General features: G+C 50.9%; 1 protein-coding gene across 24 annotated transcripts in view; it reads right to left on the reverse strand.

Annotated features, from left to right (window-relative positions):
• CELF5 (CUGBP Elav-like family member 5) overlaps nt 1–17,271 on the reverse strand; it is a 40,153-nt gene extending 22,882 nt beyond the window's left edge. For 17 of the 24 annotated variants that reach the window (XR_013941612.1, XR_013941613.1, XR_013941614.1 and 14 more), the window contains exons 1-2: nt 16,918–17,271; nt 10,348–10,430 (exon numbers count right to left, since the gene is read on the reverse strand). Coding sequence is in view for 14 of the 24 variants with exons in the window: in XM_080565733.1 (XP_080421859.1) it covers nt 10,348–10,430; nt 16,918–17,197 (363 nt within the window). In the remaining 10 variants the exon portion in view is untranslated. The other 7 variants (XM_080565730.1, XM_080565729.1, XM_080565728.1 and 4 more) reach the window with 4 other exon arrangements.
• Between the last annotated feature and the right edge of the window lie 4,461 nt (nt 17,272–21,732).

Below are 21,732 nucleotides of genomic sequence, written 5' to 3' on the forward strand. Positions count from 1 at the left end.
TGGCAGAGAGCAGCGCTGACTTCAGCCCCATCTCCCAGTATGTGCTGTGTCAGCCAGGGATGAAGGAGAGGCTGAAGGCACCCTTCCTGCTCGGGATCAACTGCACAGATCTGCAGGGCTCGCGACATCATGCTGTGCTGCCAGGTGGCCCCAGCCTGTGCAGCTCTGGCGGTCACCGGCCTCTGGGCTCTGCCTCTTTCAGCCTGTGAGCTGAACGGGATGTGACGCAGGTTTCAGGAGGTGGTGAGACCTTGCTGCAGAAACCCCCAGACTCTGTCGCTGAGACGCAGTGGCTCTAACAGCTGCACACATTCTTTGGTTATAAGCCTGCACTAGACTTGGCTGGGGTGTTTTGGCAGCAGGCTGGGTGGGAGAGGGCCGGCAGCCCAGATGTGTGCTCCGTGAGGGCTCGGTGCAGAGCCAAGAGGAGCGGCTGGCCACCTCCCTCCCCACCGCTCCCGCAGCTCTGAGAAATAGCTTTGTCTCTACCCAGAAAGCAAAACCAGGATTAAGCTAAACAGATGGGGAGGGAGATGGAGGGGCAGACTCAGATCACATCTCCTGTGTGAAGCAAATCCATCTGGGGGGAGGAAAGGAGGGAGAGAGGGAGGGAGGAAGCAAGGGGTGCTGCTGAATCAAGAACACACCACCCCCACAAGAGCACAGGGGCACCCAGGGCTGCCAACCTGGGGCAAGGAGGCGGAAAGCATTGGGGTGGGGGAGATGGGGGGCTTGGTGCCTGGGGACAGCTCGCCCATCCCCTCCCCCAAAAGGGCCATCGCTCCAATTCCTGCACCTTGGGTAAAAGAGCTGTTGTCATAGCGACGGTTATTCACCACATGGAGCCTGACATTTGTGGTTGCCTTGGAAACCAGCTCTTGGGGCATTCCCTCTGCTTTGCAGAAAAGAGACATTTCGGTATGATCTCTGGGGAGGGGGCCCTTCCACCCATCTGTCCACCCCTTCCCTTCCCTTCGCTGCACCGCCAGGGGCAGGCGGCAGGGCTGCCCCCTGCCTGGTGCCCAGGGCTGGCCCTGTGGGGTCACAGGCCCACAGCAGGGCCCTGTCACAACGGCTTCAAGGCAACAGAGGCTGCTGAAGCATGGGTTTGCACCAGTGCCAGCCTGGGAGCAGTGTCGGACTGTGGCGACCCAAGGCAGCGCAGCAGCCTAGGGAGAGAGCAAGCACACGGACTGACCCACACCCCGCAGGCTGATCCGCACCCCTGGGCTGCGGCCACAGCCCCTCTCCTGACTACTTGACACAGCACCTTGGCAGGGTGCAGGAAGACTCGCCCGCTGCCCGCATCAGACCAAGCCCTCAGTTGAGGGAGGCACATTTCCAGAGACCTTGCAAGCTCCAGGGGCTGAGAACCAGTCACTGAACGGAGGTCTGGTCTCTGGGCTGGTCTTCATCTGCCCTGAAAGATGTGGGTAGAGAGGAGAAAACAAGAAATTTGTCCAGATGCTGAGGCTGGAGGAGAGCGGCAGGATTCCGTGCTGCTACCTGAAATGAGAAGTCTTCCAAAGGCAGGAGAGACAGGCATAGTCCTCCTTGCAGGGACTGGGACACGCAGAGGCTGCCACAAACAGGACACCACCACAGCTTTAATCCTTCTAAGTCCCATTTTGCCACTAAAGGTGAACCAAAATATCAAAGGCCTCTCAAGCAGAGATGTGAGCCTACGAATGTAAAGGGAGTCCACAGCTGCTTTAACTCGATACCATAGGTCACAAGGCCTTGAAGCATCTCTGTGGCATGCAAGACTTGGACAAAGAGCTCAGTGCTCCGCAGGGTCTCAATACACAGAAAGGATGGTCAAATGTTACCTCTTCCATTTGAGGAAGGAACACAGGAACAGGACAGCAGGGAGGACATGCTTTTAGTCTGAACAGCCAAACTCCGGAAGTGCAAATTCTTTTGTCCTCTAGTCATCATCTCAGGCTGCGCAGTAATCAGAGACACCCGAGTCTAAGACAGATGTATTTGTACAGGCCCAACTGGCCCCAGAGTCACAAACGGAGGCAGATTGTGCGTGCCTCAAATCCCAAGTGCTAAACAGATGCACGTGCCCAGACATGCATGAATATAACCCACAAGCACACATACGTGAACACGTGGCACAGAGGAAGAACAAATGATTTACGAGGCTGTGCCTGCCTCACAAGCTGAGCTTAATTTTTCTCGTTCAATTATTTAGTTGAGCATTATCATTTAACCTATTTGTTCATTTCTGAAGAATACCACATTACATTTAGTACACGCTGTCAGGCGCGCATGGGCCAGCTGCACCCCGAGTCCCTCTCCCCCACACCTTGCCTTGTTTCCTACCTGCTGCTCAAGACAGACCAAGAGCTGTCAGCCCCGTGGTCTACTGGACCTGTGGAAACTTCCTGGCCCACACACAGCAAGAGACACCCGGCGAGCCACACACAAGAGGGGGGCAAAGCGCCCACCACTCCCTTCAGCTTCTCCCTCACGTTTGCCCCCCACCCAAGGTAGACGCACACCTTGCCATGCTCCCCCTCCACAGCTCCTGCAGGGCGGTGTCTGCCTGCACTGCTCTCCTCCTCACACCCAAGCAGCCTTCGCAACTTGTGTGCTTCGGGGTTACTGGTGGGAAGCAACTAGACAGCCGTGTGGGGGCACAAAGCACGGAAGCCAGGCTTTTGGATGCTACAAAGCACAGCAGCCACATTTCCTACGTAGCCCTCAGGGAGCAGGGATGAGAACCCTGCTGGAAAGAGAGCCACCGCAGCCCAGAGGAGCCCAGAGCTTCCTGGTGAAGCAGCAGCAATGGGTGCCCTTGCTGGAGAGTGTCCGGACCACATCCCACCCGACCCTCAGCATCTGGTCAGCAGAGAAACTGTGCTCCGTTTCGGCTTCCTCCCCAGTTTCACAGAAATGCTCCCGCCCTTGCAGCACTCTTGGGATCAAGGATCTAGGGAAAATTCCTCATCCTGCTGAGGTCAGAGGAAGCTTCCCTACTTACTTCACTGAGGCAGAAACGCACCATTTCTCTCCCCCCTGCCTTCGCCTCCCCAAAGCCCCCTCCGGAGGTGGTCTGGCTCCCCACATTTACAGTGACTGCTACCTCTTGCTATTCTAGCTTTCAGACTGCAAAAGCTGGAGAGGAGACAACCCCCACAGACGGCAGGGCAAGCCTCTCTATTAATTAGGAGTCAAGTGATGCAAGTGATGTAGAATAGCCCCCCAGGTGCAATGCAGAGGAACCTCATAGCGTTAAGTGGGTCAGAGGCAGAGCAGAGGAAACACACAGTGCAGGCTGGCTCCTCTGGGACTTCAGGAACCAAAAGACATCCAAGGCCATTGTCAGAATTGGGTCCTGAGATCTTAGGCTTTGCAAGTTGTGGCCTGGTCCTCCGCGAGCCAGTTAAAAATGCCCTGACTGACTGATCCAAACCAATTCTAGCGGTGCAGAGCAGACAAAGCTAAATGCTAATTTGCTCATTTGGACTCTGCATGTGGTTGGGAACACAAGCAGTGATGGACTGGTACCAGTCTCAGCGCTCAAGTCTCCTGCTTGCATCTTTCCACTGATGTCCTGATGTCTCAGTCCTACCCAGAGGGACCATCCTTCAGGGAGAAAGGTAAGTGGTCTCACACAGAGCAACATTAGCAACAAGCAGCTTTCTGGAACAACTCTAAAGGCTGCTTAAGAATTCACCCCATCCAATTCCATTCTGAAGGGGACGAGGGTAATGATGAGGTGGAAGAATCCAAGGTACGTGACGATGAAGGTCAATGCAGGAAATCTGTGGCAGAAACAAGATGCAATCTCCAGAGTCCAAACCACAAAGCTCCTGCCCACGTGGTTATGGCCTTCTGTTTTCACATGAACAAGGAAGACTGCTGGATTTCACCCCACTGCTTTGTCACTTGTGCTTCTTTATAAGTACGAGCTAGTAAACTCCAACTAATCTCACAAGCTTTTTGGGGGTTATTTTCCCTAACTGCAGCACGGAGGACAAATCAAGGCTGAGCAGGGGAGCTATCTCCCCCTTCCCTCTCAAAGCTGAGTGCATGCAGGAATCAGCCAGCAGCGTATGGGCCACAATACACATGGACGGGCTGCATTACTTCTTGGGTTCTCTCCTGTGCTGTTCCTTCTCCCTTAACACAATTAGTCATCCTTGTTCCCACTCCAGCTAGCGCTGCTCTGGGAGCAAGGCAAGAAGCTTACTGCTGTGACTCAAAGCCTTTGGATCTTCTCGACAGTTCTACGGAAGTGACACTGATGCATTACCATCAGACAACCAGAGGGGACGCCAGCCCAGTAGAGCAGTTACAGCCCCTACCTCGTGCATGACTTTGGCAGACACGTCAGTTCAGTCTCTCAGGGGCCCGTGGTCAGTCTGTTCTCATAGGGCTCCTTCCTTGATGCTTCAGTGCATTGCACCAAGGAGGACATTAGATGATCGTCCCTGTTGCCCTAATCTCTTCTTGTCACTTGTGATCAGTGTCACCAAAGGTCAAAGGACCTTTAAGGTGAGAAGAAGAAAGTGCCAAATTCCTCAAATCCTTTTCTACAGGTGCTAGGACGCCAAGATAAAAAACACTTGAAATACAATGCAGCCATTGGTCACAGCCAACACAGGTTCACAAGGGTGAAGTCCCGTTGAACTTATTTCCTTTTATGACAAGGTTACCCACCTAGCTGACCAAGGGAAACCACCTGATGTAATCTTTTTGGATTACAGCAAAGCTTTTGATAATATTTCTCACAGTCTCCTTCTGGACAAAATGCCCAGCATACAGCTATATAAATACGTAACGCGATGGGTGAACACTTGGCTGATGAGTCAGGCTCAAAGGGTTCTGGTAAATGGGGTTACATCAGGCCGATGGCCAGTCACTGGTGGGGTTCTGCAGGACTCCATTTTAGGGGCAGTTCTCTTTAATGTTTTTATAAATGATCTAGATGTACATATACACACACACACACTCAAATGTATACTAAGTAAGCAACGTAGGAATGGGTGCTGATCTTTAATTTAATTATCCTTCCAACTCTGTAGGCTGCAGGAACCAATGTTTGTCTTGGCAGCTTGCTCTCCCTCTGCCTCTTCAGGGAATGTATTTCACAGGGCTGCTGCCTCGCTTCACTGTTAGTTCTCAGCCCCTTGAGGCAAATCCCTGACAAGAGTAAGCATTTGCATTTCCCTCTGCAGTGAATGGGCACTTCCACTGCTGCTTGCCCAGGGGCTGCTTTGGCCCAGTGCTTTCATGTCTTGCCGCTGCCGTTTCCATGAGACAGCCTTCACAAGTTCTCTGCACCGCCACCTTCTACTGATAAAGTTGCACAGCTCCCTAGTGAATTTACTGAAATTGTCTCTATGCCACCTGCAGTGCAAAAAGCTTCTCCACCCTGCCCTGCCCAAGGGTTGAAACTGCAAAAGCCACCTCAAACAATAACTGAAGGCCAGCTCCAGCTCCCAACCAAACGCTCAGGCCCCATACTCCACTTCTCAGCACGTATCCCAGCTTTGCCAGCTGCAATATCCTGCAGTGTTCACATGAAGAAGCTATTTCAGAAATACCACTCCAGACTGGTTTCACACCAGGATTTGTACAGAAGAGAAGGAGAGGGGAGACCGAGATGCTTTGACCTCTCTACCAAAACTCCTCCAGTTGCCCGTGTTCCCTTGTATTGTCACTTTACTGTGGATCCTGACGGCCCACGGTGAGCTCTCATTCCTGGCAGCACAGGAGACAGTCTGCCCACAGGGATGCCCTCCACTCAGTTGCTGCTGTGTCTCTGCGTTAATCCTTATGCCCAACCATGTGAGTTACTGCTGCTGCATCTCAACCCCTGGTGCATTCCCAGAGTCTCGCTCTGCTCTAACGCTGCTGCTGTCCGTAATTTTCCATTCCTGCGTCCCAGTATTCCCAAGCCCTCACTGCATCCATGAGTTCTCCCCACTACGTAGCCACATCTCAGTACCCCCACTGCTGCTCTTAAACTGCCCACATTTCCAGCTTGGATCAATACCAATTTCCGCCACTTACTTGCCTACCTTTCACCAAGCCCTTCTTTGTTCTGCATAGAAATAAAACTGTAACTGTATCTTGCCAGAAGAATTACTTTTTCTTTTCTTTTTTTTTTTTTTTTTTTAAATCCTCCCTCCCCTTCTCTCCCTCTATTCTTCTTTCCCTTCTTCAGGAGCAATTTTATGTAATTTGCAACTGTCTAGCTGCAAATGAAAAGAGACACAAAGCATTTTTGTGAAATATTGAAAAGCTGGCTGCTTTTCCCTCAAATTTCACTTAGCAAGAGGCTTTAACTTGGTGTGTGATCGCTGCATGTCATTAATAACCTCTCCAGTTCCTTTCAGAACTCAGCAAAGTGAAGGCACAATCACGAATCAAAGGCATGGTTTATTGAGATATAATATCATTTCACTGAGCTAGGGAGGAATGTGCCAGGGAGCAGCGAGAAGGTGAAACACTGCACTGCTAGGCTGGCCGGCAGTTGGAGAGGACAACAGATTTAGGAAGGAGCGTGAGGGCTTGATTTTCTCTCTGCATTTCAGATCCAAAGAATTTGCCTCTGTTCAGCGTCCACAGGCTGTGTGACTTTCCCCAAGCCCTGTAAACCTAGGCCACAAAGGAAGATGGTTTCTGTTTTGCTCCTCCGGCAGATCTGCCTCCATCTCTTTTGAGTCTTTGGAGACAGTCGAACTGCTTTATTGGGACTGATTCAGACTTAACCGTGCAGTTTCCCAACTCGTCCTCAAGGAACACGAAGCAGGACCTTTCCACGTGCATGATGCCAAGAGCACTGTGAAGGGCAGGGAGCAGAAGTGTCAGCTGGCTGGGAGGCAGCTGCTGGGCAGGGAACCGGACGTGATGCTGGCACTGTCTGCATGCTGCATGGCATGAGTCGCTACGAGCACACCACGATGTGCTTCCTGCTCATCATGCCTACCAAGCAGGGTTCTGGGCAAACTTGCCTTCCTGCACAGCACCCCTTTGGCTTGTGAACCCTTCAGGTTCACAAGTTGCTGGCCCCATCCAAGGGCCCACACCACGGTGTCTGGGAACAGGCTCCCTGTCTGCACAGCCAGGAGGCTGAGCATTCTTCCTGTTTTCCCCAGCTGTCAGCAAGGGCAGAGATCTTTGGCATCCTTTTAAACTCCTTAGCAAGGCTGGGTGATCAGACACTTCTGCTTATTCAATGATGACAACCTTCACCTCTCTTTTCCAGGAAGCTCCATCATTCCTTCCCCAAGAAAAGATCCCCACGCGTTTGTTACTTCATGACTGGCCTGATGGCAAGCAATTCACCAGCTCTGACGGCAACACAGGTGTTTTGTACTCTGAACACAAGTTTCAGATAATGTAATACACAGCTGACAGTCTTCTTGCTTTATGCCCTAAGTAAACCAACACCTTACAAAAGGGGGTGTGAACTGAAAATCTGTCTACTTTCAGAAAAAGATGTTAATTCTTACTGTCCAAAATAAGCTTTTTGGGATTTAACTTTTGCATTCTATTTAACTACCACACATCCAACAGCCCTCAATTTAAAGATAAACAGATGAAATGTGTTTCATCAGTGCAAAGAGAACTTGATCCCCAAATGGAAGAACTTGCCAGAAACGCCACAAAAGCCAGCAGAGACCATGATTACTCCTACCGATTTATGTAGGAAACCTACAGTAATCAACAACCATATAAAACCTCAGGACAGCTACACCGCAGGTATGGCTCTGCAGGAACAATGTGACAGTGTTCCTAGATGTGCTGACAACCCCAGCATCCAAACCCAGAGGGCATAAGCAATACATCTGTGGGCACAGTGCCAACCCACTGACGGGCTTGGGAGGAGAACCCAGAAACTCTCCTCCAGTTCCCCTACCAAGCTGCCTGAGCACAGTCTAAGGTCATAAGTCATAAGAAACCATATCAAAGCACTTCCATAAGTCTGTCGTTACCAAATGTCCAGTCTAGGTTAAGAAATTCATTTGTTTCTGTCCAGATTTATGAACTGTTGAGATCAACCATTGGTCTGGTCTCTTTGTCGGCACTGAGACCAACAAAGACGGTCACTTGGGTACCTGTGGCATCTCTGGTTGCTTTGCAGTACAACGGCAAGCATAGGATTACCAACAAAATCCTTCTACGTCAGTTCTGACCTTTGCTGTCTCTAAAGCTGCTGATCCTTGGTCATCCATTCAGATAAAAGTTTCTGTTACCCTACACTGACATTATACGCTCTTAATTTTTTTCCTGTTAATCTCTTTGCAGTAAAGGGATTGTAAATGTGTAAAATGAACGAGAAAATTCTCCTTTATCAGACTCCAGCCCATTTACTGAAATCCTAGAGGTGTGGTCTAGTACATTCTGTTCTCTGTCCTACCCAGGGTCCTCACAACATTTTTGATGAGAGGCTTTGCTACAGAGTTCATAAGAAGATGATCTAGATGTGAATGTACAGAGAAATTCCAGAGTCTTGTTCCCAAAACAGGGAAACAACCAGTTACCTAGCACTCCTGGCTGTGATTCAGTTCCAGAATATTCTCTGTGATCCGCTGGGCCAGAGGGATGGGTGATACTCTAAGGAAACCAGCAAACCGGACTCAGAAAACAGGGCTGGAAGCTACCTCAGGTCAAGCAACCCATGCCCATGCTAAAATCAGCTCTACCCATATCAGGATGGACGTCTGATTTATCCTGGTAGTAAGCATCTCTGAACAACCACTTAAATGACTAAAGAGAATCCTGCCTTCTTGGTCACACAGGGAATTCCCAAAGGAGAAATTAAATGTGAGGTGGTAGATTGTCAACCTGAAGACAGACAGCGCCAAATACAGCACAGCTCATCTTCATCTTAATTGTGAAGCTTAATTACAGCACATTGCTCATTAACTGTCTCAAGACTCACATGTTTGAAAGCACTTAGCTAGCACACACTTCTTACCACTTGATAAGCAGTTTCTTACGTCTCCCATAACATAAAAAGCCTTTAGATCACCACATCCCAGATAAATGTGCTTTGCATTGCTGCTTTAAATACTACCCCATGCAGGACAAATAATAAAGAACATAGTGAAACATGCAACAAATTCCCAATGTAGATGTGCAACAAAACTCAGATTGCCTTGAATCCCCCGAGCCTCACAGGAATAATCTGTCAGGGTCCCTCTACTGATACTACACAAGGACATACCCATCTCTTCCCCACTGTGTTACAGCACTGTTCCAGGACTCATCACGCCGCTCCTCCAACCTTCAGCTTGTTATAACAGACTGCCCAGGACCACCACACACAGAAGATTACATTGATTTAGCTCAACGGCTGGTCTTTTCCCTCCCACAAAGTTAACTCCGTTAGTATTTGAGTACCTCGTAACCTGTAATCTTCCCCCTCGCTGCCTTGAGGTAACAGAATCTTTACTGGTTCAGGTTAAGTGGTAGTCAAGTTAGGTTCTTTGTCCAGCCCTCAAATGCCAACACAGGCCCATGCAAAAAGGGAGTACAAGTAAACAAACATGAAAATATTTGTGTGGAGGTCTTGGGGGGCGCTGGGAGAGGTAAGGGAAGCTGTCTAGACCAGGACTAAAGAGGAAATGTTATGGTTGAGAATTCCTTCCCCCCTCTCCAGAGACCCCTGGTTTACATTAATTATCCCATTGCCTTGAGCGCTCAGGGCCTCCTGTGAGCTTCCGCCTCCAAGTATCCAGTGCCTCCACCTACCCAGCTACAAACGAATCTTTCCAACGCATTTGCTCAGCCTCCTCAGCACAGCAAGGGAACTGCCCAGCCAAAGCCCTCACAGCATACTGAAGCGGGAATGGCAACAATTCAAAAACTCCTCTCAGTGTGCCAGCAGGTCCCAGGGAAGCAGGAGGCTTGCCTGCAATGAGGGGCCTGATCCACACTACCTCGTCGCCTGAGATCCCGACTGCACTTTGCTTCCAACACCAGCTGTAGAGCAAGGAGGACTCAGGAATAAGCCACAGGTAGCTCAGCACACCTGGAAGAAAAGGGGCTGGTACCTTGCTGGGCACATACACTGCACCCCAAAGCATCAAAGCTCCTTAGTGACAGCAACAGATAGCTGGAGAAGCCACATCACACCACAGAGACCAAGGAGCAGCACAGAAACAGGCTTGGCTGGAGTTACATGGGGCAGCCTTGGCAAAGCAGACAAAAAGCAGCAGCTCTGAAGAGCAGCCCTGTGCTTTGGCTCTCCCCTCCCTGTTCTAACTCTCAAACCATACTCCTCTTTCACAAGCCATTTTCCACCCTCGCTCCCTCCCCAACAACACCCTGTTCGCCAGCCCATGGTATGAGTTCCAGGCACAATTCACTGGGACTTACCCCTGGCAAAGTCTTCTGTTCATGTAATGCTGTCTGGGCTTTGATGGCAGAGTCTCTGGCACAGTATGTGAGGAACGCACAACCTGCAGTTGGACACAGTAAGCATCGAGTTAGATGTGCAGTTGCAGATGCAAACCAATGCAATGTTTCTCTTTGGTAACAGCAGGTGACCAAGGTACATGAACTACGCACATGCTGGCCTGTTCCAGCAGACCTGCATCCCAACTGTTCTGCTAAGGTGAAGATGAAGTGCGCGGGACAGCCCTCACATGAGACTTGACTGCTTTCTTCTATATTTCTTCTATTCTATTTATTTACGTATTTTATGTATTTTAGTGGACGGAGAGGGCAAGGTTTGCTGATTAAAGGGGCAAACATTACCAAGTCTGGATGTACCGCCAACTCTAGGGAAACAGGCAAAGGAACAACAGTAAAGGTCTTTCAGGCCTCGTCCAAGGTCCGTTGAAGTTGCGGAAACTGGTCCCAGTGAAAGAACTAAGTTTGAAACCGGTGTTGAGAAAGGTGAGAAACAACAGGAGAACAAAATGCAGGCTAACATTACCTGTGGGTGAAACAGCCCAAAAGACAAAGATCAGAAGGGATGCAGGGACCGCTATGATTATTGATACCAAAAAAAAATAACCAAGAAAAGTGGAAAAGCATCCAAGATTTTAGGCTGATACAAAGAGCCACAGTCCAGATCCAGGCAATCACAGAAGGCCACAGAAGGAGAGGCTTGGCTCTCTGTGCCATACTTACACCTATACAGTGTGCGCACACATCAGTATACGTACCCATGACAAGATCTGACCCAACATCTTAGCCTAAAACTGGAACCATCACAGCAGGGGAGGAACTGTAGTCCCTCCAGTAAAAAGAGGGATCGTCTTTGGGTGCTCCGATGCTAAGAACAATCAAATGAAACTAAACAAAGGAAAAAGTTGGCTGGTTATCAAGAAACATTTCCTAGCAGAGGGAGGATTTATTAGACTGTGGAATGATCTCCCCAGGGAGGTGCCTGGAGCTCTGTCACTTGAGTTGTTTCAGATGAGGCTGGGCAAAGCGCTGGAGAATAAACTCAAATGCTAGAACACATCTGACCCCCTCACTCACACCCCTCCAACTCCCAGTGGCATTTCACATCCTAAGCAAAGGCAAGACATGTCCCTTCAGCTTGTTACCGAATGCCAGCATGGACACAGTCGTGCCAGGGTTGCAGAGGCATCGTTACAGCCCAGAGAAGCCTGCTCTTTTGCCCTCACTTTCTCATGCCTGGCTTGGCATTCTCCAAAGCCTCTTCAGCTCCCTTTGGATCCAGTAGTGAAGACAGGAGAAGGCCTGCCTGGATCTCTCCCCCCTGTCCCAGAGGAGCTCCATGGTACAGAACATTTTTAGGCCACGGGGAAGCCAGCTGCTCAGGACAATGCCAATCCACGGCAACAACATTATGCTATTCTTTTACTCCAGCTCCCATCAGTCGCTGCAGCTGAGCAATTCTTACCTGTCCTCACAGCTCCTGCTAGAACCCCCCCTCTCCACAAACAGCACAGGAGTATTAGATATTTCTAACAAATAATTAAAGCTCCTTATTGGACAGGTTTTGAACTGAGAATGCTGCTCCAAGGCAGACATGGGATCACCAGCTAATTTAACAAATGCAACAGGAACAGAGAACATGCAGGTAAACTTTACTTCTCATGGCAAAGGCAGCTAGCCCTACCGCGGGGGAGAAGCACCCCTTTGCCTTCTCTCTCCCCTCTCAGACAGCTGTGATGTCAAGCATGAGGAAAAGCCTCAAAAGCACCTGTATAACCAGAGAGACCAAAACCCATTTTTAACAGATTTGGAGGCCTGGTCACCAAAGTTCCAAACACAGATGCTGGCCTGCTTGATTCCACCTGCTGCACTGAGATAATCAGGGTGAGATTTAGCACATAAAACTCTCAAGTCGGGAGCTGTGAACTAGCAATTTATCAGATTTGTATGCATTGGTACCATGTCCACATATAATGATGACAACATCCTTTCCTCAGCCTGACAGAGCCACCCAGATACGGAGAAGAGCGCCCTTCTTTTATCAGCAATCTACTCAACAGTGGGAAGACATTCACAGAGCTGCAACAGGGCCCAGGTCACTCTCACTTCCACGTTTCCTGCTTTAGTTAACAGCAAATTCAGGTCACTGGCCGACAGGCTCATGCCACCCTGGGCACTTCTAACACCTGGCCCGTTGTGCCTGCTGAGACACAGAGCTAGAAATGCCCGGGGCTGTTGGGAGCTTCAGCATCACCAGCTGCTTCCAACGTGCTAACGCTAGACAGAAACGGAGAGAGCAGAGCCTTGGCCTCTGAAACAGCGAACCCACCTGCTTCAGCACTCGCTGCATCAGACAGAACTGGGGAGTCTGTCCAAATCCACTGGGAGCTGAGTGCTGGTTCATGGGTGGAACACACGGCAGAACAGGTCTGATGCCCACTCACCAGCTGTGTTATAAGCCACCAAAGGCTCCACGACATGCAAGAGGGAAAAGAATGAGGCAGAGAGACTCTGGACTTTGCCAGCCGCCCTTTGGCAGCAGAAACAGCACCAGGGGCTGCTCCAAAGGATCACAAAAGCCTTCCAAAGAGCTACGAGCCAGGAAATGCCCTTCCCACCTTCCCAGACGTCAAACACAGACCGTCCAACTGAAAATCCTGGCCTAGGTTGTCAGCTCCCTTTGAAACGAGAGACATGGCATGCTGCTACCGCACAGATACTGCACAGGAAGCCACCCTGTCCTCCAGCAAGAGCATTTATTAGTGACAATACTCTGCTTTGCCATCCTCTGGCATCTGCCCTCCCTCAGCTCCTCTGTGCGTGTGACCATGAATAATTAGTTCATTAAAATGGAAAAATTCATTAAAATCTTGCAAGAAGATAAACGGGCAGGGAGGATGGACTTTACCAGTTGCTGGTCTTCAGGGGCTTGTCTGCCAGCCTGCAGCACAGGAAAAATCAGGGAAGACAGCAAAAACAGCCAGAGCGCTGGAATTTAGGGAGGCTGAATACTGAAAGAAAACAGGACTCAAAAGTTAGCAGGGAACCCACTCCACAGGTCTTCCCTGGCTGTGTGCTTGGGTGTATGTCTATCCTACATCTGTAACTGAAAGCAGTTGGTGTCCCATGAATTACAGGCTCCATCTTGGGACCACACCACACGTCGGTGCCAGGCCTCCCAGAACGAGCTACCGCCTAGATGGACAGACCTGCATTGTGATCACGCTTTGCCTCCACTTCCAAGAGGCGATGGGGTACGCTGCCTTTGGCTGACTACAGAAGAGGTTGCATGGTTTGCATGGGTGCTGCTCTCCAAAGGCTGCGTGTGGGTCAAGGTGCTTCACACTATTATCTACCCATCCTACTCCCACCGGCTCCAGAAAGGTTTTCAGCTCCCCGCAAGCAAAAACCAGCCTTGTTCCACTTGCAAGACACTACAGCAAAAGATATTATGTGCCAGACTCTCCCTACAAACCACACATTGACTCTGGGATTTACAGTCCCTTCAGATCCTAAGCGTTACTCTAGACATCAGCAGTCTAAAGCCTTGAGTAAGAAAAGGCTGTCAGTTTACAGAAGAGAGGGCTTTCCAGATTCAACTTAGCATTTAAAATCTTGTCAAATACTTCAGCAGGGGAAGCAGGGAGTCAGCAGGGAGCTTATCTACAAGCCTACAGAAGTTGAGTCAAAATTCAGCTGCTAGTGAGGCACAGGACACTGAGATTGTTATTGCATCCTTGCCCTTTGGAAAAGCCACCCACCTGTCCCCAGACGCCCCGTGAGAGGGTTGCTCCTGCCCCTGCGATTTCCCAGCAGTTCAGTTCCATATCTCATACTACAGAGTCTCTTGGCTTCCTCTCTCGTGGCACTGCAAGGAAATCCATGCAGGAGAGCACAGCTGACACTCTTGTAGGAACTGCATTCTGCCCAATCCTGGAACCTGCGGCCAAAAATTTCCACTTGATTCTCCCTATTCAGTCTCCTCTGACCCATTCCAAAAGCCTGTTCAAATGCCTCCCTGTTCTTTCCATGAAAATATTAGCTTTAAGAAAAACACAGCCATTAACATGCAAATACATCTGTGATTAACATAAACAGAAACACTGCCTCATGAATACTATTAGGAGACTGGAATAGCATCAACTACCAATAGCCAGGATCCTGAGGCCATTTACAGCCAGGCACTAACAAAGCCACTTCATAACTCTGTTCGTTTCTGCCACACCTGTAAGATCTTCCCCTGCCTCCAGAGAATTCATCAGTTCTCAGCACACGTACAAAGCAGTCCACAGGGGATAGCTCTTGGACTCCACAGTCCAATTCACACCTTCATGCCCCCATTCGGCCCTTTCCATCTTTCTGTCCTCCCTGGGGACAGGAGGAGCTGCTCAACTCCCAGTGTTAAGCTGCAAGGGATTGCAAGAAGAGTTGTTGGTCTTTACTGGTAGTGCTGGCTTCTCAGACAAGTGCTTTTCCCCATTTTGCAAAAGAAAAAGAAAAAGCAGATGGAAGATGCATGCAAGCTCTCAATCACTTCTTGCTGCAGATCAGGGAATGGGGGGAAAGAAAACTGAATCTGCTGTTTCAGCTGCCCCAGGAAGATTCTGTATGGTACAGGGATGAGTGCATAGGATTTGCCAAAGCCCTTCCACAGCCCAGGGGCTGTGAAGCCCTGACCAGGCCCTGCGACAGTGCTTCCCCTGCTGCTGGCACCCTGCAGGCCTGCTGATACCAAGGGGAGCAGAGCAGCTCCTCGCCAACTTAGCCTTCTTGCATGCAGCCTACACTGAGACCCAGTAAGATGGAAGGGGAAGACTGGGGCCAGGGATGCCTGGACTGTGGGTCTAACTTGTTCACTGGGTATTAAACCCCTCCACATCCTTGTGGAGGAATGACACGCGTTGTTGAGTCCCAAACCAGGCTGAGGGTCTACACATAACCCAAGCCAGCAGGAAAGGAATCCCAATCTTTCCATTTGAACAAAACAGAGGGACCAAAAGAAACGGAAGGTGTGTGGAGATGGCTGTACAGCAGCTATCAGAAGAACCTGCACATCCGAATGGCCTTCTCTGGACAGAACAGAGCACAACAATGCCTGACCAACACCTGCATCCACTCAAAAACATCAAAACCAAAGGAATATTTATTTTGCTGCAAGAACCCTGCATTTAGCAAGTTCCTCTCACACCGATCTAGCTAATACCAGTGCTGCCCCCTCTAACTTCCTATCTCCAGAATCTGCCTCCTGCCTGGAACACGACCCCAGAGCACACAGCCTGTATTAAATAAGCCAACCGCAATGAAATGTGCAATCACCTCATGCCTCGGGCCCATTCTCCTCCTACTGGGTTTGGAACCTGGCTGCTCGCTGTCAGACGGTAACAGGTTTGGACTCGGTCCCACACGCGCACAGACACACGAGCACTTGACATTTTGGTTCTGAGGTCCCAAGTCAGACTCGCTTCTTCAGCTAAATTCAAGCCAGCCCAACTCTGACAGGCTTCAGTGAGGAACGTTGTCTTTTTATGTTGGGGCTAGATTTGACTTTTTGTTTGGAAATAAACTCATTTTTCTGTTGTCCCCTTCTCTCTCTGCTCAGTTTGGAAGTGTTTGACTAGCCATGGCACCCACAGTTTGGGTTGGTTTTTGCATTTTGTCTTTTTTTTTTTTTTTTTTTTTTTTAAGTTTTCACCACAACACGAAACCAAAGGCATCAGGACTGAATGCAACTCCCCCCCCCCTCTAGCGGGCACCACCACACAGCCCCATCACAAATCATTTTAGGGCACAGAGGCCCAGGCCAGGCACCAACAGTTTTACAGGTACTCGCTGTAGGTTACCTGCAGGCTGGCTATGCGTGTGCCGGGCAGCGGTGCTAAGATCACTCTGTCAGATTTCACAGCAAGCAGGCTCTGTGAATTCCTGTTCATTGCTGGGGCAGCAGTGATCCTAAGATCCTAAACGTCTGCTACGGGTGGGCTGGAACTGCTCCACAGAGGGAGCTGACATCCTGAACGCGACAGCTATTCAAAATACAGCTTTCAGACGCAACAATAAACGTAGCTAAACAAGCCTCCTCAAACTTTTTAGCATACGCTAAAGCTCTTCCAGCGATCTAGTGATCCAGAAGGCCCCTTATCTCTCCCAGCCGCCACCGTAAACAGCAGGTTTGGCTGCTTCCATTCTTTGTTACGCAGACTTCAGGTTTGTGGCACCGTACCACGGCCAGGGAGGGGGTCTGAGGGCACGGCGAGAGCTGCCGCCCCTTTCCCGAGGGCTCCTGATGCGAGCCTCGGCGACCCCGGCCCGCCCGGCGACCCCAGCCCGCCCGGCGACGCTTTTGTCACGGCGGCCCCGCTCCAGGCCGGGGCCGCGCGGGGGCTGCGGGGCGCCGGGGGCTCGGCGGGAGGGAGGCGGCGCGGGCCGGGCCCGGGCTCGGGGCCGCCCTCGGGCAGCGGGTGGGAGGCGCCGAGCCCTGGGGACGGGGGAGCGGGGGCAGAACCGGGTCGCGGGGAGCCGGCGGGGGCCGCTCACCCTTGTGCATGCCGGTGTAGCGGTCCTTGAGCACGGTGAGCTCGTAGATCTTGCCGAACTGCTCGAAGAGCGGCTTGAGGTCCTTCTCCTCCAGGTTGCGCGGGATCTGCCCCACGAAGAGCTTGATGGCGTCCAGGTCCTTCATGCTGCCGGGCTGCGCGGGGGGCTCCGCGCCGCCGCTGCTGCTCATGGGGGAGGCTCGGCGCGGCGGCGGCGGCGGCGGGGCGGGCGGGAGCGGCGGCGGCTGCCTCCTCGCCTCGCCCTCGCGGAGTCTGGCCATGCCCCGCGCCCGGCGCGGCTGCGGGCGGGCGGCCGGGGGAGGCAGCGCGGCTGGGAACGGCCCCGCCGCCAGCGCCGCCGCCGCGGCTCCACAAAGCAGCGCTCGGCAGCGCCCCCTGCGGGCCCGCGGCGGCGGCGCGGGGCCGGGGCCCCTCGGCCGGGGGTGCCGCGCAGCTGCGGGAGGCTGCCGCGGCAGGAAGGGGTCCGCGCCGCCCGGGGCCCCGGGCCCGGCGCCCGCAGGAGAGCTCCCGGCGGCCGCGGGCGGGCCCGGGGCTCTCGGCAGGAGCTCCTGGAGGAGCTGGTGCTCATCCCAGGACAGCCTGCCCCGGGCTCTCAGGAAACGAGGCACCGTTGTTCCTTGCGAAGGGGGAGCTTGCTCTGTCCTGCTGGCAGATGAGGCAGGCCGCGACCCACTGCCTCCGCGACCGTATTCTGAAATCAGTATCGAGCCCCGTTCCCCTCGGTGTCTCGGCACGGGGGGCTGGAGGCAAAGCGACTGCTTAAAGCAGAAAATTTCCCGACCACAACAGGGCGGCGAGCACCACCCCAAGAACCTGTCCTGAGGCTGAGCTGCAACATCACCCCCCTGGCCCCTTCCTGACAACCCTGGCCAGGTCCCTCTGTCCCAGGCCCACCTGGACAAAAGCCCCCTGCTTTTGAAAAGCTCAGCTTCTACCCGCGGCCTGGCTGCAGTATTTCCAGCCAGGTCCTGTTCAGGCTGCAGTGGATGGTCTGAAGCAGCTGGCACGTCCTTGTTTCAGCAACCATTGTTGCTGCCAGGGGCAGACCTGCCTCCTTGCATCACCACGGGGACTGCTCTCCCACCAGCTCCTCCAGCTCACAGAGATGCTGTGAGGCAGCAGAGGACATCGGCTGTCTGAGAAGCACATTCAGGTGGCCCAGGCCTTCTCATCATTGCTCCCATCTCTGCTACACCAGGGTGATGCTCAGGCACCAAACACCCAAGGCTTTTGCCCCATGAGGAACGGCTGCCCTCACCAGTGCAGTCGCAGGGACACAGCCCGGGCCCACGGCTTTACAAAGTAGCAGGGTGCAGGCGCAGCTTGGCCTCTCTTCTCCACCTTGCTCTGCATCTCTGCCAGCAGCTTCCTGCCAGCTCCCAGTACTCTTGTCCTGGATCCTGAGGGTGGACGGAAGCAGTGGGCAGAGGAGGGGAGACCTGCTATCCAACACATGCACCCGGTGAAACAACAGCTCCATGCTCCCAAACACAGCAGCCCAACTCAAATTCCCCTCGTGCCTGCTCCTCACATCCTATCCTCCTTCCTGCCCTCTCCCCACAGTGCCCCACGTGCTAGCTCACACAGCTTGCCTCCCAGGGCACTGGCTCAAATACTGCCCAGATGTTATACCTGATTTTACCAAAAAAAAAAAAATCTGACTCCAGGCCCCTGCAGCAGGAGAGACTTGTAGCAAGTTTCAAAGCTTGCACCTGGGCAGGAAAGGTTAGGAGAAAGTGGCTGAAGCATCAGGGGAAGGAAAAGAGAGGTCCCAATCCTAGGAAGCAGAGGGAAGAAAAATGAGAGCACAGTTCATGTATGAGCAACCTGGCTCCCAGGTTGAAGCCACAGCAAATGACAAGCACCCCCGTAGAACCAGAGGCACACACTGGCCCTAAACAGAAAGTAACTGTGGATTCCTTCCTCTTCATTACTGTGCTCAGCAGACAATTGCAACCCTTCTCCATGAGTTTTGTACCCTTCTTTCTCTAGCCCTGGCTGTCATCCTCGCCTGCATGTGCAGCTGCCAGAGCATTTATTCAGAGCCAGCAGGTGAAAGAGAGCTTACTGGAATTTGCATCCAGGATTTTTACTCGAATGGACTCACAAAGGCCCTCAGCTTGTTGCAGCCTGGCCCAAACCCAGGGGTCACTGCAAGGTGTCTCCATGTTCTTGGTGTAGAACTGCCTTGGGTTTGAGGGTGGCACCAGTCCTAAAATTCACCCTCAAAAATAAACTCCCCTCCCCACACTGGTCAAGCTTCCTGTTCATATTTCCTGCAGACATTGCCAGGGTTATGCCATATATTCAGAGGCCACAGATGCATCAGCTGGGAAGCCTATGACATGTCAAACCATCCTCATTTTTAACAGCTGCAAACAAATACGACAACCGTAAAACCAAGGCACATTTATCACAACAGCAACAAGCTCTACCTTGGATGATCGTGGCTAAGCAAGTCATATTTTCAAGTACCCTTCCTTGCCTAGTCTGTTTTTTCATGCCAGGTGCTCCAGCACAAGCTGCTCTAGGTTCATGTTCTGGCATGAGAGACCTGGCGCCTCAGGTAGAAAGTGTCTATTTAGAGGGAAAGAATCCAGTATCTTTTGGAGTCCATGAACAGACATATTATAATAGTCCCTGTCTGCAGCAGAGAAAAATAGGCATAAAAATACTGCTGGTAAATGGGAAAGAGAACAGCTGTCAGTCAGCACCTGGAAAGAGTTTACAGAGCCAGATGGAGAATATAGCACAGTAAAAGGATTAAGGGGTAGATAAAAGATAGTCATAGCACCAAGAGAGAGTGAAAAGGAGAAGTAACAGGTCACCTTTGCAGATGACAAATAAGTTGCTTGTGTCACTGAAGAAGGCTGGGAGAGCTGAAAGGGGGCACGGCAGAGCTCAGTGGCATAATTCCCAGGGAATGAAGGAACAGGTTATTCCCAAACCTGAGACAATACTTCAAAAAGAAGCTTTTAAAGAAAAACCACATTGTGTGCTGAGGATGTTTCACGTGTGCAGAGAGATGTTTGCCAGAGAAAAAGAAAAAAAAAAACTGCTTTCTTTAAGCATCTCTGTGCCTTCCTGGCTTCACGCTGGCATAACAGTCGTTGGATTTAGACAGAAGCAGCTCATGCTAAAAGGTGTAGAGGCCCAGTCCTGTGGCCAGAATTTGAGAAGGGCTCAAAGGATACAGGAATGGCAAAATACACATTACATTAAGAGTGCCTGTCCTTTCTTTCCAGCCCCTAAAGGCATTGAGGAATGGAGAGAATACCAGCTGTGGCCCTGAACGTCCACATCACGTAGGAGACAGCACTTGAGGCAGAAAATCTTCACAGCAGCCCAGGGGGAGAGATCTTTCAAGGATCAATCAAAACAACCTGCCTTCCCCCATTTGCTCCCTAGGCAGTAGGGCCAAAGGTCTAGTTAAAAATGCCTTGGCAGAAAATACCCCAGCAACAATAAGGTATCTGAAGCAAATATCGGTTCCTTCGTGTCACTTGAAGGTTTCTGCTCTGGAGTAAGAGGTTCTGCAGAGAAAACTGCTCCGAAACAGACAGATTGACAGCATAAGAGAAAGACAAGCAAAAGAGTACAACTTACTGCTATAACCTTTCATCCTCATTTACCAAGACTTTGTTGGTTACTTTTGGTTGGGGTAACAGATATCCAATGAATCTCACATTAACTTTTTAACATTTTAACTTTACGACAAACCAAAAATTAACTATTTCTTAACTTCTGGTCATAAAATCCACAAGCCTTATCTCTAACAGCAGGCAGATTAGAAACGAACAAAGATTCCAGATATTTTTCTGATCAAGAGCAGCCATCCTTTGAGGATGTATTAAAAAAGCCTTGTTGCCTGTTAAATACTTGGGGTAGTTTGCAAACTGCTTCTCCTAACTCCTAAAGAGAAAACCAGTTAGAAAGCAATAGAACAGCTTCCTTCTCTCTCAGTTAAGGGAAGGCCACTCTTTGGCTCTAGAACCACATAATATTCAATTGAGCTGATCAAGTTCAGTTAAGCGCTGATGATTTGACCCGGCGCTCCCCCTCCACTCCCCACTCTCCCTCAGTAGTACTCCTGGAGTGGCCATCATGTATGGAGATGGTTGTTCTTGTCACACGCTTTAGTCTGGGTACCCCAGGGCTGGGACAAAAGGATGGAGCCTCCCTCGCATCTTGGGGTTCATGTCTACAGCCTGTGCTTCAGGAGTACGTGACCAGCCTTACCCAACCAGTGAAACATTTCTGCTGTGGATGCAGAAACTGGGCTTTGACTGCAGTATGAGCAGTCTTGCCCACATACCTACACCTTTGCAAGAGCTTGCAAAGCTTGATCTTATGACAGTTCATTGATGAATGACTGTCAGGACTGCCACAATCCTACACCCCGCATTTTAGGATGATTTGAGGTGAGAAGCAGCAGCATCTTTTTGCAAGCCATCTAATAAAAGCCAAGAGCTTTAAACTCCAGAGGACTGCCAGATTTACAAGACCATTTGCCTCTACTCCCCTTTCCTTCCTCAGCTCAGTAGCTTTTCGTATACTTCTAGCATTACCTAGGGACTTTATCTCTCAGGTAATTTTCTAAGCACTGTCCCATTCTTACTGGGAAGTTACTTTCTCAGCCTGCTTTTTCCTTTTTCTCTCTTTTGTTTTTTTTTCCTAAGTTCTTTATCTTCTCATTACATTTAGCCTCTGAAGAGTGTATTACGGCATTATATCAGTGATACTCCCCAGGAATAAGCTTGCAGCATAAACAACCTGCCTTTGCGACACTGATGCT

This window comes from Anser brachyrhynchus (assembly GCF_964034855.1).
Source record: "Anser brachyrhynchus genome assembly, chromosome: 23".
Classification (NCBI taxonomy): domain Eukaryota; kingdom Metazoa; phylum Chordata; class Aves; order Anseriformes; family Anatidae; genus Anser; species Anser brachyrhynchus.